This window comes from Rhinoderma darwinii, chromosome 2 (genome assembly GCF_050947455.1).
Source record: "Rhinoderma darwinii isolate aRhiDar2 chromosome 2, aRhiDar2.hap1, whole genome shotgun sequence".
In the NCBI taxonomy this organism is placed as follows: Eukaryota; Metazoa; Chordata; class Amphibia; order Anura; family Rhinodermatidae; genus Rhinoderma; species Rhinoderma darwinii.
The window spans coordinates 74,885,578-74,905,927 of NC_134688.1; the positions used below are offsets into that span (position 1 = coordinate 74,885,578).

Here is a 20,350-nt window from a genome sequence, read left to right on the forward strand (position 1 = left end):
AACGGTCAAACCTCCTACACTGTGTGTCGCCATTTTTTGAGCTAACACACAGTGTAGTAGGTTTACATACAGTAGTAAACACACAGCAAAACACTTACATACACAGAAATAACTTACCTGCTCCAGTCGCCGCTCCCTTCGGTCCGTCTGCTACCCCTGCTCCAAGTGCACAAGTCCGGAAACCGCAACCGGAAGTAGTAATCTTACTGTCCGGCCGCGACTTCCGATCTACAGGAAAATGGCGCCGGACGGCGCAGTTCAACTTGGACTGTGTGGGAGCGGCGCATGCGCCGTTCCCACGCAGACGGCGTACAGCATAGTGGATGGAACGGGCCCCATTCGCATTCACTATGGGACTGTAGCTGCCGTATTCCATGTCTGTATGTGTCGTTAATCGACACATACAGAAATGGGGAAAAAAAATGGCAGCCCCCATAGGGAAGAAAAAGTGTAAAAATAAAAAAAAGTAAAACACAAACGCTTAAATAAATATAAAAGTTTTTAATAAAACACTAACATCAAACTGATGTAAAAAAATGTTTTTTTCGTGACACTGTTCCTTTAAATCATAGGCTAGATATGTTATCATAGCAGAAACACGTTACTCAAGCGGATCCAGGACTAGAAGTTCCTTAGTAAACATGACCTCACACTTGGGTGGGGTTTGATGTTCTCTCTACTCCCATGTCTGGTGTCACTGCCTGTTCAGCACTCACTTGCACTCTATTAATACAGCACAAAGAAAAGTGCAGTTCATATAGGAGTTTGGCACGAAATCTGCGCCAGAACGTTAAACACAAATAGGCCATGGACATTATTTTTTTTTAAATTTCTGAGTCCTCGTCAGAGATGTCTGAAAATATGGCATCAAAATCCAGAGGAACCCAGCAGATAAACATGAATCCCCCGTCTTGCTTTATGCATTATGTAACCTTCAGTTCTGCGTCTGCTGAGAAATATCAGAATACCAACTCCCTGAGCATGATGGGACTTGTAGTTCCACACGAGTGGTGGTAGTGGGGGGTAAGTGGAGTGATGTTACTTTATACAGTTGTGAATGAGGGCAGGTGACTGACTGGTGTCTACCCACCGTATCTCACTACTCAGGAGGGCACGATGCAATGCCACCCTTCTAATAATGGTTAACTGATCGCTATCCCTCGGGCGCAGACCCCCCTCCCCGGGCAGACACCTCAGAACGAACACGAGGGCTGAAATGACAGGAAAGACACTTAATTATCAAATGCTACTCTGCCATACGCCACAATAATAAATCGGCCGATAATCTGCGCTTCACTGCGGACCAAGAGAAACCATCTCATCAGGTTATCGGACACGCTCACTACTCAGCGCTATATTCATGGCATTAACGTGCAACCGGGAATTAAGTGAGGCAATGCAAACATTTTCTCCCCCTCCCCCCGGGGCCTGAATACATTTATATGGTCAATGCCGGGATGTTTCAGCAACAAAATTAATAACGTTCGTCTGACTGCGACACTTTATTTGGAGCTCAAACTAGACTCTAACCTACCCCGAATGACTCAGACATCCATTAGAGATAATATCAAACGAGGCCCTAGAAGGGCAGGTATGTGCCCGGTCAAGGACAAAACAAAGACAGCTCGTCCCGCGAGTCATTCTGCCTCAGATAACCTCTTCTACACTAGCACCGGAATCCGTGGAAATAAGAAAGAACGTAGAGGCTTTTATAGAATCGTTTCGTGCAAGCACACAGCGCCACATCCCCTGCCACCGCTCCTCTGCTGACGACTGAGGGAAAATCACTAACGACGACGCCCGTTATAGACTCGCGCTCCCTCTCATGCGCGCTCGCGACGATAACCTTCCCGCCCATCCAGAGACGCGTTAAGCTCCTCCCCACACAACGCGCGCTCGTTTAACACTTTCGTACCGGGTAGAGTCCTATCTTTGTGATGGGCAGGTACGCATGCGCAGCAACAGAATGAGTTAACACTAGAACACGCTCTCAGACTGAAGCCGACTGCTCATGAATATGCTAAGTAGGCGCAGCACGACTACCAATAAGAGCGCCTGGTCCTCTATCACGTGGCCAGTGACGGAGACGTACTAGAATCTCTAGAACCCCTCCTGCTCGCCTTAAAAGCTGCGAGTGCGAAAGGAAGCGCTCAGTAGAGGGAGACAGAGCCTGCGAGAGGAGAAGTAGTGCTGAACTCATTCAAACTTCTGTCACATCCAACCGGGGAAGGGGCCATAAACCAGCCAGTGCAGCACCCACAAACAGAACACCAAGCCATAGGCGGCGACACGGGGTTACCTTTAGAGTATAAGAGGCCACCACTATAATTAACCCCTTCTAGGCAGCCTCCCACAGGAGCCCGGGGCCACAGACTGTCACACAAAGAGGACATGGTGTTGCTGTGGAGGAGACACATTGCGTAGTGTCAGGGAGGCTCCTCACCTCCTCAAGTCGCTTATCTCCTGTGTTCCTCTCGTTGGCCTCCGTGAATGGGACAGCCCATGTAGCAGCAGCACTATGCCCATTTTACTTTTCCTGCTAGATACGTCCGCTTCCATGAACCAGCGCACCTACCTGGGCACCACATACCTGGACATAGCAAAAGGCGCTGTAGAGACTTTCATGAAGGTATAGTACCCTGTCAGTGAGCAGCGCCCCCTGCAGGCAAGCGAGAGTGCAGTAGCTCCCCGTGTCACACTAAAGGGGGCTCTCCTCTCCCCTCAGGAAGTGCAGCCGCTTCTCTTCGTATGTCCTCTCCCTCCTTGTACTCATCCCCATCTCTCTGTTTCCCAGCTCAGATCTCGGGATCCTGCTAGCAGAGGAGACAGGTACATGCTGGTCACTCTGGAGGAGCCTCCTTATGGGATCAAGGTAAAGCGCTCGCCATGATGCATCATCACTACTTCCTGCCTCTGTGTGTGCCCTGTGCTGTGCCCGGGTCAGTCCTGGCATTCAGGGTGAGCACACACAGCTACACTTAGGAGCTGACAGGAACATGGCCGACATCCCCCGCCGCCCCCTCCCCTCCAGCTCAGCTGCAATGAACTGTGGGAGATGTGGATACAAGTTATAAGTGACATTCCCGGGGGGGAGTTTACATTGCTGGGTTCAGGCCCTGGAGTACTGGGCTCATTACACTCCTGAGGCCCTGGATGTAAACCACAAACAATGTCTGCTTCTTTCTTCCTTCTCTTCCCTTTGTGTAGTTGGCTTAGTCTGACCCTAATAACTTGTCACTGTAGTCATGGGGGTGACTTGTTACATATTCAGGATGAGGCTGCTGGGAAGTAATGTTATAGATCATCTCTAGGTGTAAGGAAATGTCACTAACAATGAGCGCTCTAACCATCTGATATAAAGTGTTGGGGGGGGGGAATCCCACTTGAATGGACATAAGCTCTCATAAAGCCCCCATATCGTAGAGGTTGCAGCCTGTGACTAGCTCCGATAGGGTTCAGGCACTTTATGGGTTTTTATAGCACGTTCCTGTTTGGGAATTGGTGATCTGAGCTCACAGATTAAAGGGTAACTACACATTTGACAAACTTCTGACGTGTCTTCTTCCCAGCACTGAGACACCCACCAATCGCGAGAAGTGCTCTTGTGAGTGCTGAGCTGTTCGGCTTTTTCCGGAGATCAATGTATCGGAATACGGACTCAATAGAAAGTCTATGATCCCGTACTCCGATACATCGGCTTTCCGGAAAAAGGCGAACAGAAACTAAGCTGAGCGCTTCTGCCGCTTCATTTTAGTGGTTGGTGGGGGGTCTCAGTGCTCGGAAACACCAGCAATCAAAACGTCTGACAGGTCACTATGACCTGTCAGAAGTTTGTCAAACTTTTAGATACACTTAAAACTCCCTGATGGCATATTGCAGGGATAAACCAAAAGTTAGTCTAGCTGTATGTTCGACAAACTTCTGACATGTCATAGTGACATGTCAGAAGTTTGGATTGGTGGGGGTCCGAGCACGGAGACCCCCCACCAATCGCTAGAACGAAGCAGCTGAAGCGTTCATGTGAGCGCTCAGCTGCTTTGTTTCTGTTCGGCTTTTTCCGGAAAGCCGATGTATCGGAGCACGGGCTCAGACTTTCTATTGAGTCCGCACACGATACATTTATTTCCGGAAAAAGCCGAACAGAAACGAAGCAGCTGAGCGCTCACATGAACGCTACAGCTGCTTCGTTCTAGCGATTGGTGGGGGTCTCTGTGCTTGGACCCCCACCACTACAAACTTCTGACATGTCATTATGACATGTCAGAAGTTTGTCAAACGTTTAGCTACACTTTAATTCAGGCTTCGTTGGTTCTTTTCCATTAGGCTTCAATTGCTTGACGGTCAGAGGCTCCATTAGGGGCCACCGTTGCCTATTCCGTCATTCTTGCTGGACAAAACAGCGTAACGTGCTGCTCTATTTTTTCCAGTAAAACGACCGACACCATGGTGGAAACTCAATGGAATCCATTAAAGTCAACGGGTTCCGTCAGGTGCTATTGGTTTACGTCATGCAATGGATCAGACTGCTCAGTTTTTCTGTTTTGCACCTATGACGGAGCAGAACGGAAAACCAAAACGCAGATGTTAGCAGAGCCAGAATAGCAGAGCATGCTGCAGTGGTATATCCAGAAAAAAAAATTATACTTGCTGGAAGCATGACTGATGTTTTATAGTCAATGAAGGAAAAAACTGATCAGTCATCATGACGGATCATAACAATAACCATCTTGGCTTCTGTAAGAAGTGGAAATCGTGACGCAAGTGTGAACAGAGAAGAAGGTAGATTTCCCCTTTAAAATTAGGTTTTGAAGCTTTGGTTTCGTTTTGTCTGTATGGGCAATTTTGCATAAACAAATGCGGCCTCTCCCACAGCCGTTGCGTTCTCTGGTATCCGTGAGATAGGAACTGGATTTTAAAATAGGGGAGAACTGACAATGAATGTAAAAAAAAAAAAGTGGGGGAGATGCCTATTGCATCGAATCGGGTGTCAGTTTTCATCTGTGGAAAATAAAATGGTGAATTGGTTGCTATAGGCAACGTCCTCACTTATACTCTGCTATGGGTTTAATAAATACACTAGTGTCATGGTTTAAACTAAGCCATTACAGCTGTGCTGGGTCCATTTTTATTTGGATAATTGCAAATCCAGACGGACCCTCTTAATTGGGCCCTATCCGGGTTCCTGTATTTTTGACTCTTAAGAGTGTGGCAGACTGCAGCCTTTTAATAGCGCTTCATCCATAGGTGCTGAGGGAAAATGTTCGGTGACTGCCTGTCCACCAGCTAGGAGCCTAGTAGTAAAAGCAGACCATTTAAGGTTGCATTTTACACGTCACGGTCATATAACGTTTTTGCTGCGCACTTTTTTTATTTGTAAAACCGTGATTTTTCGTCAATATTCAAGCAAAAAAAGCTGACTGCAATGTGGGATTACGCCCTATAGATTGTCAGATGCACAGCAGTTATTGAGCACTGTCTATACGATAGATTGTCAGCACCGCTAGCTCTATTGGTCATTATGTAATTGTCAGAAAAGTCAAAAAGGATCAGTAATTTTTTTAATGGATACTTTTTATTTTATTCAGTTTTATTTTTTCATTGACCGCTATGGTTGTAAAGAAAGAACAAACTCTGCCCTAGTGGGGTATATTTGCATGTAGTCATAGTGGTAGCAAGAAGACGAACCGGAAAAAGCTTGTACATGCATTTTGCTGCACCACAATTCAGTCACGGATTGCACCCGACGTGCTCAGAATTTCTGTTTTCGATACTTCTACCTCGCTTGACCGATTTGATAACTGTCTAGAAAAAAGGCATGGCTAAAAAAAATATACAATTAAAATGTATTAGACATGCTATTTTTGTATATACACTCCCTAGCCATGAGGTGGCACAAGGAAGGGAAATGTTAACATCTGCGTTGGACAGGTTCTGTCAATAGAGGCAGAATAAATAAAGCCTGCATTGCTATTTCTCCCATCAAAACAATGGACATCTCAGTGGAACCCTATGGATCAGTTTTTAAGCCAATAGGGTTCGTCTGGTGCCGCCGGTATCAGTCACGCAACACATTTTGCACTAAGTCGCGGTTTCTGTTATAAATGAAGCCTAACATAGCTAACGAGTTGCGCCATATTTACCTAGACCCTTGCCATTTTTGCCTTTACAGCTACCACCCTTCTCTAACAAAAATGAAGAGCTCAGTGACAACATGGCCCCTTCCTAGAACGCCATCTTTCGAACAAGTCTTTGTTAGAAATTTCTGCACTACTATATCCTACTGTAGGTTTGTTGGAGGTAAACGGGACTTTGGGACCCCTAGGTTCCAGTGAAAATAAATCTCGTTTCTCTACGATGTCCGTGTGTGCTGCTGCATTGCGTGCCTCCAGCTTTGTGGCGACCGTTGGGGAGTTGCTCTTTCCTGTTTAGCATGGCAAATGCCTCCAGGATGAATTGGAATGCCAACCACGAGCCAGGCATTATTGCCCAACATCAGTGCCTTACATTAGTAATCCTCTAGAGGCTAAATGTAAGGGTGTCCCTCCAGCCTCTTTAAAAAGAAACCACAATCGAGCGGAAAGCCTTGCTAGAACCACCTCCATTTAATGCCCATCTTTTGGCCCACAAACAACTGGCTGTAAAGTCAGGGCCAATATGAAAAAAAGCTTGTAATAAGTTTTGTTCACTTTAGCCCTACTGAAGAAACAAGCAAATTAATTTGTATAAATAAGGTACAGACATGAACCTTTTTGTGGTGTGTAATATTCAGAAATAACTTGGAAAAGTGTTAATCCGGCACACATGGAAAATCCCTAAACTGTCCATGTAATGTATAAAAGACTATATTAGAAACCTGGCAAGTTCAGAACCCCCTTCAAGGAGCGCCCGTCCGTTTTTCAATTGCATTGAAATAGTTTCTTAACTAAAAAAAAAAGTCCTACAATTTTCAATGTCCTGTAATGGGTAATGAGAGGTGTAAACATCTAAAATCTCCTTTCTTATGTGGAGTCTCATATGTAATTGAGACAAATCCAAGCTAGAGGACAGGTCATTAGTATACGTTTGGTGGGAGTCAGACACCCGGACCCTGTTTGGATTAGCTGTTTCGGCTGCCTCCTGGCACCAGAAGTTATGTGGTGGTCAGCGCTGAAAACAAATGGCTCTGACCACTGTGTAGCGGCTGTACGGCAGCTCTGCTCCTATTCAAGGTTTAAAAAAAAAAAAAAAACTTTTGACGTGTCATAAGTTCTGATTGGTATGTATGTGGGTGCTGAGATTCTCAGAAGCACTTGGCTGTGCCCTCTTGGCTTTCATATTGTCTCTATTTTTTTTTTTTGTATTTTTCTCGCCTGGGAGAGGCTAGCCACATATGGTCAGCAGGCTTTCTATTAGACGGTACGCTGCTTTTATACAAGCACTTCTGCATCTTCTATCTAGCTATCTGTGGGAGTCTCAGCACCTGGACCCCCATGATCATGTCCATTTAATAAAAAAAAGGAAGCCGAAAATAAGCAATGTTTTTTGTGGAATGTGAAGATGACCTGAACGTTGGTAAGTTGTAGTAAGTATCATAAACACATCGCTATCCTGGAAATGTCCAAACTTTTGTTATGAATATATTGTGTGAAATGAACTTGTTCATAAATTGGCACTTATTACTCCATTGCTCTCTAAGGCTGGGTTCACACCTGTGTTTTTAGAAAAATACTAGTCATGAAATCGGTCAACAGATAATTTTTTTTTTATTTTTATAGAATGCAAACTGAGGCAGAATCAAATCAGTTTTTATCAGCTCTGTCACAATTTATTTTTTTCTTTTATCCTTGAAGTCAATGGACAGAGGATTAATTTAAGCTGATTGAATTGACGTCCGTTGCAGAATTAATGGTGGCCATACACATGAAATAACTGGTGGTCGAATGCTCATTTTGGTCGACCGTTATTTCACCCAACTTCTCCTTGGCTTAGCATACGTGTTTATTTTAATGGGAAGAGAGGATAAGCCATTGTTAGGCTCCTCAGGCAGCTGCTTATCTGGCATCAGGGGAAAGTGCGGTATCTCTCATTCACATTTTAGGTTCGGGCTACACGGTACGGTGCCTTTGGCTGAAACACCGGTTGCACAGCCAATGATGGTGGCATGCCCCTGCGTGGACTGCACGTGAGTTATTGTGGCCCGATCGCGACCTGCAGATGTCTGCCACTGGCAGTCGCAAGAAGTCCATCAGTTTTCGATTTCTTACGATTGTTGGGTCGCAGCACAGGAACATTGACTTTCATTACTTTCGATACTACCTTCCCCAGCGTGTAATCTTTGGCCGTGCGACCTGTTTGCAGCCAAAGTTGCCTGGTAGCCCTAGCCTTATAGTTGGCCTGTCCTGCTGAAAGCGGCGGGTTCTTGTGTATGGGCACCTTAACAAAAAAAACCTACTGAAAACAAACTCTAGTGTGAACCTGGCTGAATTTATTGCTTGGAGGATATTAGCACTTGGTTCTTTTGCAGAGTTTGAAGAGTACGTATCCTTTACTTTCTTCACAGGCTGGATGGAAAGAAAATCACGCTACTTTTATGAATGAGTTAAAAAATCTTCAAGCAGTTGGACTCACCAGTCTTGGTCAAGCCCTAAGGACGTCCTTTGATTTGTTAAATTTAAATAGATTAGTAACTGGCATAGACAACTATGGACAGGTAGGTCGGAACATGGGAAGGAAAACGCTTTCCTTCGTTCATGATTATTGTATCATTAATATTTTGACACTTAACTTGCATCGGTTTTCATAGGCAAGTGCCATTCCTACAGAAAAGGTCAGGGGTTAAGAGGGGAATATCTTAGAATTTCATGCTGGTAGAAATTCATTTAAGTCTATAATATGACAGGTTTCTTGCAACAAGAAAAACCTTAACATGTAGTTACCGTAAGGTTTTAATATAGTGCAAAAAAATAAATTTAAGAACTCTCACTTGACATACTGTACACCCTTTAAAAGCTGTTATCTGGTTGCCATGGGCAACACTAACCCCTTTTTTGTTAAAGCAGTTTGAATGCCAGAGCATTCGAACCCTCCCCCCCCCCCCCCCCCCAAGGAAAATAAAAATCAACATAAATTTTGTCTAAATATATTTTAGGTACATCCTAAAATGTGTAGATTTATTTGGTCTCTTGTTAAATAAACAGGCACATTAATCTACCCTTAGCAAACCATTAGTTCCCTAGAAGGGTTGTCTGGGACATTTAATTGATTCTTAGGACAGGCAATCAATGGGGATCCTGGAGATTGGACCACCACCCATCAGTAAAAGGAAGGAGCTGCGGTATCCGGCACAGCCAACACAAGACAACATACCTGGATAGACGGGGGTTGCTACAACCCATTTGTTCTACTGGTGGGTGAGGTCTTGGGGGTCTGAGCCCCAGTAATCCTACTTCGGTGACTGAGGATATGCTATCAATTAAGTCTCTGACAATTGCGTTAATTTACTTGAGAACATTAATCTTGCGCTATTGAGTGTAGTGAGAATAGAGCAGGGCTTCTATTGCTGCTCAAGGCCTGCAAATACAGGTGACATTAATGCAGCAAGTTACCTGCACGTGCTGGGTTGTGGGGAGTTTGGTTTCTTTTCTTGTGGCTACTACTATTTCATAAGTATTGAAGCATCAACCTTTTCTGACCTAACCTCAAGCTTCGCTTTAAGGTAAGAATAATCCAACACATAATTCCCAATGCTCACATGAAGAATCGTAACTTTATTCAATATTGGATATTCGTCTGAAAACCTCTACACTAATTTTGCTACTGTCTAAATGTATTTATTCCTTGCAAAAAATTGAAGTCGTAAACTCAAAAGTTCTTCTAAAGGGGCCCAGGACTTCCGTAGCAATCGGTTTGTATCTTACCCTTATACAAAAAATGCAACGAAAAATGGATGACAAAAAGGACTAATGGCCTGTTTACACTGGCCAGTTATCACAGATTGTTAGTTTCTGAGCGATTATAACGATAATTGATCAGTGAAAATGCAAATTGATCAATAATATGATTTATCATTGGCATGATCGTTAACTTATAAATGACGCTCCTCGCCCGCAATGATGGAAATGTACATCAGATCCTCCGCACCAACCGTTTGGGCTTGTCATGGAAATGAATAAAATAGATGTCCAGGACTGATTTGACGAGTATGGTGAGGGTATGTTCACACGGCAGCGTCCGTAACGGCTGAAATGACGGGGCTGTTTTCAGGAGAAAACGGCCCCGTCATTTCAGCCGTAACGGCATGTGCAGGCGCTTGAACGCCGCGTCCATTACGGACGTAACTGGAGCTGGTTGTCCATGGAAAACTGCTCCATTTATGTCTGAAGAAGTGACATGACACTTCTTTGGCGCGGGCGTCTATTTCCGAGCCGTCTTTTGACAGCGACGCGTAAATATACGCCTCGTGTGAACAGACAAACGTCAGCCCATTGCTTTCAATGGGCAGATGTTTGTCAACGCTTTCAAGTCGTAATTTCGGACGTAATTCGGGGGTTGTGACAGACACAAATTACACATTTAAAGGGGTCAATGACCAATACAGATTTATTTTTTTTATATATTATTTTCTAGCGTGAAGACTCCGCAGTCTGCTAACAGTGGTAGTAGTCATGATCGATGGCTAACAGACTATTTGTTAAATGATTCAAACAAACGTGAAGCTCTTTAAGAAAATGTGAGATCAACCCTTTACTAAGTTATAATCTGCAATTGTTCCTGCCCTGTCATTGCAAAAGGCTACGGGTTTAAAGATAAATAAGTGCTGTGACATGCAAAGTACAACTGTTTTGTGGAAGGGTCTTAAACATATAATAGTACTCTACATACTTACTTTCAGGGTTAATTATTTGCCCTCATCCAAGATGGCTACTATATAACTTCCTGTTAGACACATGGTGACTCATCGTTAATTTGTACAGATGCAGCTTCTAACCAGAAGTCGTCCCCCTTTTTTTTTTTTTTTTCTGGAACGAGCTTTGTGTTCAGGGAATAAATTGATTGTAACTTTTTTAAGATCTTCAGTGTGCACATGATATAGATTTATCAGCTTTTCTAGTTATAGTACAAATCAGTCATCAATTGGTTCTTGTAGTGAAATATTTTTTTCTAGGTTTTCTTCGTTTTTGTTTTTTTTATTAAAGATGTGCAAAGAAAAATGATATAGGTTTTAGGGAACTGTGAATAAAGCTGATCTCCCAGCAGTTCTCATACAAAGTTTTTCGTTGCAGCTATTAGACCTGATGCAATGCAGCACAAAAGACTGAAGATTCAGCTTTGTCTCCTCATGTGAGACGCCCTGAGACAATGAAGTTACTTTGTCAGTACTAGCAGATTACAATGCTGCCAGATATTGTGTATTGGAGTTCATTGTAGAGATTATTTCAGGGAAAATCTGTAGTGCTCCTCCCAAATATAGTAGTTGTTACCAGAACCTCATTTTAAGCAGAACTCTGCTCGAAGCCTGTATGGCCAAGGCTAGCTGTAAAGGATTTGCCAGACACCGCTTCTGTGTCGACACCCGTGGGTAATCAGTCTGCACCTGTTCCTATGTCTGTGAGACTGACTCCATCTTCCACCACTCAGGATGGCAGGCTTAGGAGTGGGAGAGCCTATCACAGCCTGGCCAGACAGAGCTAACTCCCTGCCCACTGTCTATTTATACCTGCCTTTCCTGTTCCTCCTTTGCCTGTGATTCTGCTCTACTTGTTTCCTGGCTCTGCTGCTGCTGCTTGAACTACTGATCCTCTGCTTGTTATTGACCTTGGCTTTCTGACCACTCTCCTGCTCAGCGTTTTGTACCTCGTGCACTCCTGGTTTGTCTCGGCTCGTTCACTACTCTCGTTGCTCACGGTGTCTCTGTGGGCAGCTGCCCCGTTTCCCTAGCTTCTGTGTACCCTTGTCTGTTTGTCTGTCTTGCACTTACTGAGCGTAGGGACCGTCGCCCAGTTGTACCCCGTCGCCTAGGACGGGTCGTTGCAAGTAGGCAGGGACTGAGTGGCGGGTTGATTAGGGCTCACCTGTCTGTCTCCCTACCCCGTCATTACACTCGCTGTGGCAGACACAAATCAGCTATGGATTCTCAGCCAAATGTTTCATGTGGATTTCATCCTCTGCAGATTTTTCATTGTAATGTAATCTGTTCTGATTTATTTATAAAAAAAAATTCTGCTACGTGTGGATGCACTGTACTTTAATGGTTGACTCAACGACTTAGTTTCACAAATCCATAATTTTCTTCAGGAAAACAATCAGAGACTTGTTTCGACAGCTCAGGACCCCCAAAATAACTCCTCAATGTCCGCTTCCTGGATATGTGCAAGTGTGACATTTGAAGGACTGTGATAGAATATTAGGTAGAATTGCATAACGCTAAGGCTTAATTCACACATTGCAGATTTTCTGTGCGGTCTCCTTTGAAACCTCTTTAAGATGATATCCCAAAATTGCATTGAATAATGGTCTTCTAGAGCCTCTGCGCTCAGTCTATGGTATGTGTATGCCAGAGGGTACATGCCATTCCTCTAGGGGTTACTGAGGAATGGCATGTGCATTAACTCCTTAAAGGGGTAGTCCAGTCCTTAAAGTGATGGCCTATCCTCCTGGGACCCCTGCCGATCAGCTGTTTTTGAAGGGGGTGCAGTGCTCGTTCGAGAACTGCTTCCCCTTCATCTCTACTTGCTCACCGTGACTCGTCGAAACACATGTAGCGGCGGTTCACAGGTGTTACAGCATTCTCCCATTCACTTCAATTGGAGAAGGCAATACCTGTGAATCGCCACTACATCCGTGTCGACGAGTGACCATGAGCAAGTAGAAATGAGGGGGAAGCAGCGCTCGTACGATTGCTGCACCCCCTTCAAAACAGTTGATCGTGGTCCTGGGAGTCTGACCCCAATTCATGAGCTATTGATGGCCTATCCTGAGGATAGGCCATCAATTTTTAGGTACTGGACAACCCCTTTTAACGATCACGCCCGTTTGTGCTTTAATGACCAAACCTTTTTTTCATCCTTACATTACAAGAGCCAAAACTTTTTTTATGAGGGCTAGTTTTTTGCGAGGCATGTTGTATTTTTCAATGGCACAGTTTTGGGGTACATTTAACTTTTTGATCAGCTATCCTACTTTTAAAAAAAAAACGCAACTGTTTTTTGTTTGTTTTTTCTACACTTGCCGTAAAAGATGCGGCAACTGGGTAATTTGTGCTACGGGCCGTTACGATTGCGGCGGTATTAGTGGTTTTTTTTTCTAAATAGGCCATTTTTTTAAGAAAAAAATAAAGTTTTTTTTATTTAATATTTTTTTGGGGGGGGGTAGTTTTTGAATTTTTAGTAAGCTTCATTAAACTCCATTATTTTATTTTTTTATGTACCACTAGGGGACTTTAAAGAGGCTCTGTCACCAGATTTTGCAACCCCTATCTGCTATTGCAGCAGATAGGCGCTGCAATGTAGATTACAGTAACGTTTTTATTTTTAAAAAACGAACATTTTTGGCCAAGTTATGACCATTTTTGTATTTATGCAAATGAGGCTTGCAAAAGTACAACTGGGCGTGTTTAATGTAAAAGTCCAACTGGGCGTGTATTATGTGCGTACATCGGGGCGTGTTTACTACTTTTACTAGCTGGGCGTTCTGACGAGAAGTATCATCCACTTCTCTTCAGAACGCCCAGCTTCTGGCAGTGCAGATCTGTGACGTCACTCACAGGTCCTGCATCGTGTCGGCACCAGAGGCTACAGTTGATTCTGCAGCAGCATCAGCGTTTGCAGGTAAGTAGCTACATCGATTTACCTGCTAACGCCGATGCTGCTGCAGAATCATCTGTAGCCTCTGGTGCTGATGCGGCCGACACGATGCAGGACCTGTGAGTGACGACACAGCGTGATCTGCCAGAAGCTGGGCGTTCTGAAGAGAAGTGGATGATACTTCTCTTCAGATTGCCCAGCTAGTAAAAGTATTAAAAACGCCCCGATGTACGCACATAATACACGCCCACTTGGACTTTTAAACACACCCACTTGGACTTTTGCAAGCCTCATTTGCATAAATACAAAAATGGTCATAACTTGGCCAAAAATGCTCGTTTTTTAAAAATAAAAACGTTACTGTAATCTACATTGCAGTGCCGATCTGCTGCAATAGCAGATAGGGGTTGCAAAATCTGGTGACAGCCTCTTTAAGCAGCTTGCATAATGCTTTGGAATACATAGTATTCCAAAGCGTTACTGCCTGTCAGTGTGTGGATCTGGCATGGCCTAATACAGTTACTGATGGTGGACCTCTGCTATAGTAACCCATCGGCACCTCACAATTGCGTTGCAGGTAGCCGATTGGCTGACAGAGCCCCCTCCCTCTGTCAAACACCTTAGACGCTGCAGTCACTATTGAACGTGACATCTAAGGGGTTAAACTGGCGGGATTTGAGTCCTCTCCAATCCTGGCAGTTGTGGCAGGACCATGGATGTGTTTAACAGCCCTGCTCCTGCCGCTGATCTTGTGGGCACAGTAGCAGTACCCACAAGATCCCAATGATGTGTATATATAGTAGGAAATAGGACCCGCTTGTGACGGATATATTAATCAGGGGTCGTTAAGTAAAATAAGCAATAGTGTAGGATCATAGCCCGGGAGTGGGGGGTGTTTATTTGAGATGGGGTACTTTGCTTAGGCTTCGTTCACATCTGTGTTTGGACTCCGTTTATGGGTTCCGTCGAAGCTTTCCGTCAGGGGAGCCCATGAATGGAAACCATAGGTATTGCATCACCAATGGTGACGGATCCGGTGCAAATGGTTTCCATTTGTCACCGTTGTTTAAGGGTTCTGTCGTTTTGAGGGAATGAATAGCGCAGTCTACTAGGGTTTTGATTCCGTCAAAACGATGGAAGCCTTAAACAACGGTGACAAACGTAAACCATTTGCACCAGATTTGTCACCATTGAAATCAATGGTGATGCAAACGGAAACCTATGGTTTTTGTTTGTATTCAGTTCATGGGGTCCCCTGACTGAAAGCTCCGATGGAGTCCCAATGCAGATGTGAATGAAGCCTTAGGAATGTTGATAAACTGTTCTAGAGGGATGGTCCTCCCAAAGAAGATGGCCAGTATGCATAGTATATGATAGAACGGAAAATCTGATATGGATATAGAGGTGGTCTTCTCAAAGGTGTACTAATCTATACTGAAGAACAGTTTATTTGATATAAAGACACAGGCTCCTCTATCTTTAGCTTTATGCTAGTGTCTGGGTTTCTGGTATTTTTGAGGGCAAGAACAGCAAAGTCTACAGTGGCATCCTTTCTGTTAACCCCTTAGTGACCAGCCCATTTTAGGCCTTAATGACCAAGCTATTTTATTCGTTTTTCTATAGTCGCATTCAAAGAGCTATAACGTTTTTATTTTTTCGTCTACATAGCTGTATGAGGACTTGTTTTTTGCGGGATTAGTTGTGCTTTTTAATGGCACCATTTTTGGGTACATATAATTTTTATATTAACTTTTATTAACCTTTTTGGGGGGGGATTATAAAAAAAACTGAAATTCCGCCATTGTTCTATGCGTTTTTAAATTGACGTCGTTCACTGTGCGACGTAATTAACATGTGACCTTTATTCTATGGGTCGGTACGATTACGGCGATACCACATATGTGGAGGTTTTTTTATGTTTTACGACTTTTGCACAATAAAAACACTTTTGAACTAAAATTATTTGTTTTTGCATCGTCTCTTTCCAAGAACCGTAATTTTTGTATTTTTCCATCAATGTAGTGATTTTTTGGGCTTGTTTTCTGCGGGACAAGACGTAGTTTTGAATGGTACTGTTTTGGGGTACATGGGACTTATTGATTCATTTTTATTATGACTTTTTTGGGGGGCAATGGAAAAAAATTGCAATTTCGCCATAGTTTTTTGCGTTTTTTTTTTACGGTGTTCACTTTGCGGTTTAAATTACATATTAACTTTATTAATGGAGTCATTACGGTGGCGGCGATACCACATATGTGTACTTCTTTTTTTTTTTTTTTTTTTTTTTACACTTTTACTAAATAAAACCCCTTTTTATGGAAAAAAATGGTTTTATTTATTTTTTTACTGTACTTTTTATTAATAATATTTATTTCACTTTGATGACTTATTTTATTAGTCCCACTAGGGGACTTTACTGTGCGATGTTCCGATCGCTGCTATAATGCTCTGGTATACTTTGTATACCAGAGCATTATTGCCTGTCAGTGTAAATCTGACAGGCAATCTGTTAGGACGTGCCTACGGCGCGTCCTAATAGGAATATGTCCAGGGCAGAACTGGGGGCTTTTATCAAGCCCCCGGCTGCCATGACACCCCATCGGAGACCCGCGATTGCATTTGCGGGCCGCCGATGGGTGACAGAGGGAGCGCACTCCCTCTGTAAACAAAGTTAAATGCCGCGGTCGCTATTGACGGCGGCATTTAACGGGTTAAACGGCCGCGATCGAAGTAAACTTCGATCGCGGGCGTTGGAGCAGGAGCTCAGCTGTCATCAGACAGCAGAGCCCCGGCTCCTGCCTGCACGGGAGACCCGTGCAGGACTTAGACTAGGCTGACGTGAAAAGGCGTCAGCCTAGCCTAAAGCCCATTAGTGAATCACGTAAAAATGCGTATTGGTGGTCACTAAGGGGTTAAAAATTCCAAAACTCTGACAAGTCAATGGTCTGTCAAGATTTGTTGGATCACCGCTTTTATTCCTCCATTATGAACAAAGTGAAGTTCTGCACACACTACAAGTTACAGAATGTCCTTTGAATAACATTATATACCCTATGATACTATTAATTTTAACAGGTGTTACAGCAATCCTATTTTTATTTTTTCCCTCGGGCTGCAGCACAGCACTTTTTTAGAGATGTGAGATACAAATTTATGTCCATCTCCATCACTGTTCCCCACCAAACTTCAACAGTTCATATAGTGTGTATAAAATATTGTTACATTATGTCTAGTGCCCTGTTAATTATAAAAAATAAATAGTGCAAAAAGAGAGCCCAAAAGTAGCTGTCGAAATGCACTTCTCGGCTTAATGAAAATTTGTAAGCCACCTATGCTTTTACAAGGCAGTGTGCTATGTCGATCGCTTGTTGTACTCTGCACAATTCACTTTGAATCCTGAGGAACATAATGTTTTTAATCCTCTTTTATGAACTGTAGCCAGTAGGTGGCTTGTTATACTGAGTTAGTTTTTTTTGTTTTTTAAATTGACCTTTAAAAAAAAACAAACAACCTAATTCTTGATGCAGCTTCTATGTATCCTTTATACATAGAAGCTGCATCATTCGCTATCAGCTGAATCAGTCAGTAACGTGAACTGACGGCTCGGCTGAGAGCAAGTCCTGTGTCTTAATTAACTTCGATGTGATCGATATTATGGTGATCCTGTGTATTTTAGAATCACACAGGTCCCGCTCTTTACCCAGCTGTCAGGTCACTTCACTGACTCTTCACTGAGAAAAATGTCTATAAAAAGACTTCAAGCTGTTCACTCTCTGAATTTACTGCTTTATCCATATGGACTATCTGCTCACTGAGGGATGAGGTTACAGCTGCCCATAGGAGTCTATGGAGAGGAGAGGAGGGAGTCGGAGCAGAGCGGCAGGTACACGTGCCTCAGCTGCTGGTAAATGTTCTTTCTCACTCCAGTGCTGGATTCTCAGCTACACTGCTCCAAACCTCCTGTATAATCTCCTCCATTATGCTGCAGCTTGTATATATGAGAGCAGGATTCTTTTCTGCACTGTATAGAAAACATGATCGCTATTAGTTGCCGCCCACTAGCTCCAAGAAAGCTGAGAATTAGAGAGTGAGACTGCAGAGGGGAAAACTGCTAAATAATGCAGAATACAAGTCATAATGGCCTGATATAGTGTTAGTCCTCATGTACACATATGCTGGCTTATTCTGAAAGATTAGGTATGCTTTAAAGTAGGATGTCCTGATGGCAAAGTATTATTGGTGACTTTTAAATACACGGTTTCAGCTAGGAATTTGATTCCGCTGCGTTTGTTTCGCTCACAAGAACTTGGTTGCCTCACCTCTATGTGCAATAAGATGGCTTTTCACATCCTGCATGTTGTAGGCACGTTGTAGACTTTGGCCTATTATCAGCCTGGTCACAACTTTGCTATTAAAGGAAAGTGAAAACAGTCGTCTACACCTTTTCCATTCTGCAAGTAGGGAGGAAAGGGAGGCTTTCATTTGTCTGGTGGGGTTTGCTAAAATGCAAAGCCATATACTAGGGCAGCCTCTGGATATAAGGGTATCCTAGGAGTTGTAGTTTTGCAAGTGCTGTAGAACCACCGTTTAGAGACTCTTAATAGGGGAGGTGTTCCGAAAAACCAAAGTATGGCTTCATAACCCCTCGCAAAAGGGCTAATACTTGTTGTGACCACCTGTTAACATTAGGAAGGGCAGCTCTGGAGTACAAATCGCTGCTGTAACAAGTGAAATTCCAAGCAGACACAGAGCAGGAACATTCACGAGCATATGTACGTTTAGAGGATATATTATGCACACTGTATTCTGCTGGCAATTTTAAAGAATACCTGGCTTAGATTATATATGAGAAAAGTATGGATAAAGCTAAGGCTACATTGTGGCTAAGTTGTGATGCAACATTTCTCCCAGAGAAAATATGCTGGAAGTGATTTAGCAATTTAGCTTTTTCCCCATACAGAGTGCCATCACATTAAAAATAAAAGCAAGTTATCCTAAAATGCATCTGGAGAATTAATGAGCGAATACAGTCATTGCCTTGATGACCCTGTAGGGGGAGCCGTTGCCAGCATAAGTTGCTCCTGCTGCATATTGATTTTATCTTTGTAATGATGACTACTATGTTTTGCATACTCCCCTATACTACATGTATACAGCACACAGTGATGACATTATGTGAGTCATAAATCCCTCCATTTTTTAATGTCCCTATTCCATAATTTATCCTTTTATCTCAACTATATCAGACCCCGAGATCACGGCATGCAAGGTTGAGATTGGGGGTTGAATTCACTCCAGGGGAAGCATCTTGGTTCAGAATCAAAAGATGGGCCAAATGATGTTAGAAAATTCTCCAAACTAATAGGAATACCACCTAGGCTTTGAGATGAATGATCACTTTGTTGCTAATAGCCCTGACGCACATTACTACTCTGCACTTGATTTAGTGCTTGTATTGCTGGGTGTTGTGCACACAAGATAATTCAAGCCTACTAGCCTGACCCGTATCGGCTCTGTTAACGAAGGTCAGAGGTGTAACTTAAAGTTCCTGGGCCCCAAAGCAAAATCTGAAACGGGGCCTCCATCTATCGTGCCATTTATAATACTGGTGTCTTCATATGTGACCGCTTCTTTGGGCCCTTTTAGGCACCAGGACCTGGTCGCGACTATCTCTGCACCCTCTATAGCCACGCTGCTGGCTAAGGTCTATGTTGAAACTATGCCGTTTTAGTTGGCTGCTTTTAAGTAAATTACTTTTATTTTATCATCTTTTTAATTTTGTTGTCTAATTTTCTACAGGGAAGGAATCCATTTTTCTTGGAGCCTGCCATCATTATAGCAATAACTGATGGAAGTAAACTAACATCAACAAGTGGTGTGCAGGAAGAAGTAAGTAACTTGTGTTCTTTAGGTCTCCTGCACACTGCAGAACCATGTGCACGGAGCCTATAAGGGGGCGCATGGAGTTCCTACAGCTCTGCATGCTCGTTTATCGGCTGTACTGCTACTTTATGCCACATTAATAATCATCGTTGTCGGCAGCACCTCTTCCTGTGTAAACAGGGAGATGTGCTTCCGACATGATGAAAATGTATCCGGATGAATTATCGGAGTAACATAAGAAATCATTACTCCTTGTTGAAAGGAGCAAACGAGTGCCGATCAACGAGCTGTCTCGTTGATTGGCACTCGTTTTCCAGGCCTGTGTCGGCCCGAGTAACTAGGGTTGTCGTGATACCAGAATTTGGACTTTGACACCGATGCTTTTGTGTAGTATTGCGATACTCGATACCAAAACGATTCTTTGCCAACAATAATAATTTAAATATTCGTATTGTAACATGAATTTAGCCTGAGTGGGCGCACAGTGTAGTATCGAAGTACATGAATTAACTGTATTGAACAGTTTGAGGGTCCACAGCATCAAAATAGTATCGCTATTTGCAACCCTACATGTAATATAGGACCTAAAGGTCTGGGAAATTTTGCAGTGATCTTTTCAACACCTATGAATTTAATTGAGCTGATAACACAAGTGTCCGATTTTATTTCATGTGTTTGGACAATTC

General features: G+C 43.3%; 1 protein-coding gene and 1 long non-coding RNA gene across 4 annotated transcripts in view; one reads left to right on the top strand and one right to left on the bottom strand.

The window, feature by feature from the left end:
• Positions 1–486: 486 nt before the first annotated feature.
• On the bottom strand, positions 487–1,847 carry LOC142740625 (uncharacterized). Its single transcript, XR_012880821.1, has 2 exons — positions 1,535–1,847; positions 487–723 (listed from the first exon to the last, which is right to left on the bottom strand). It is a non-coding gene; the product is annotated as an uncharacterized LOC142740625 (long non-coding RNA).
• A 239-nt stretch (positions 1,848–2,086) lies between these two features.
• The window catches only part of INTS6 (integrator complex subunit 6), a 49,117-nt gene continuing 30,853 nt past the window's right edge, over positions 2,087–20,350 (top strand). The window contains exons 1-4 of one of the 3 annotated variants that reach the window (XM_075851774.1): positions 2,087–2,629; positions 2,795–2,872; positions 8,540–8,689; positions 19,581–19,670. In XM_075851774.1, the coding sequence (XP_075707889.1) occupies positions 2,519–2,629; positions 2,795–2,872; positions 8,540–8,689; positions 19,581–19,670 (429 nt within the window). In that variant the 5' untranslated portion in view covers positions 2,087–2,518. The remainder of the gene's footprint in view (positions 2,630–2,794; positions 2,873–8,539; positions 8,690–19,580; positions 19,671–20,350) is intronic. The other 2 variants (XM_075851775.1, XM_075851777.1) reach the window with 2 other exon arrangements.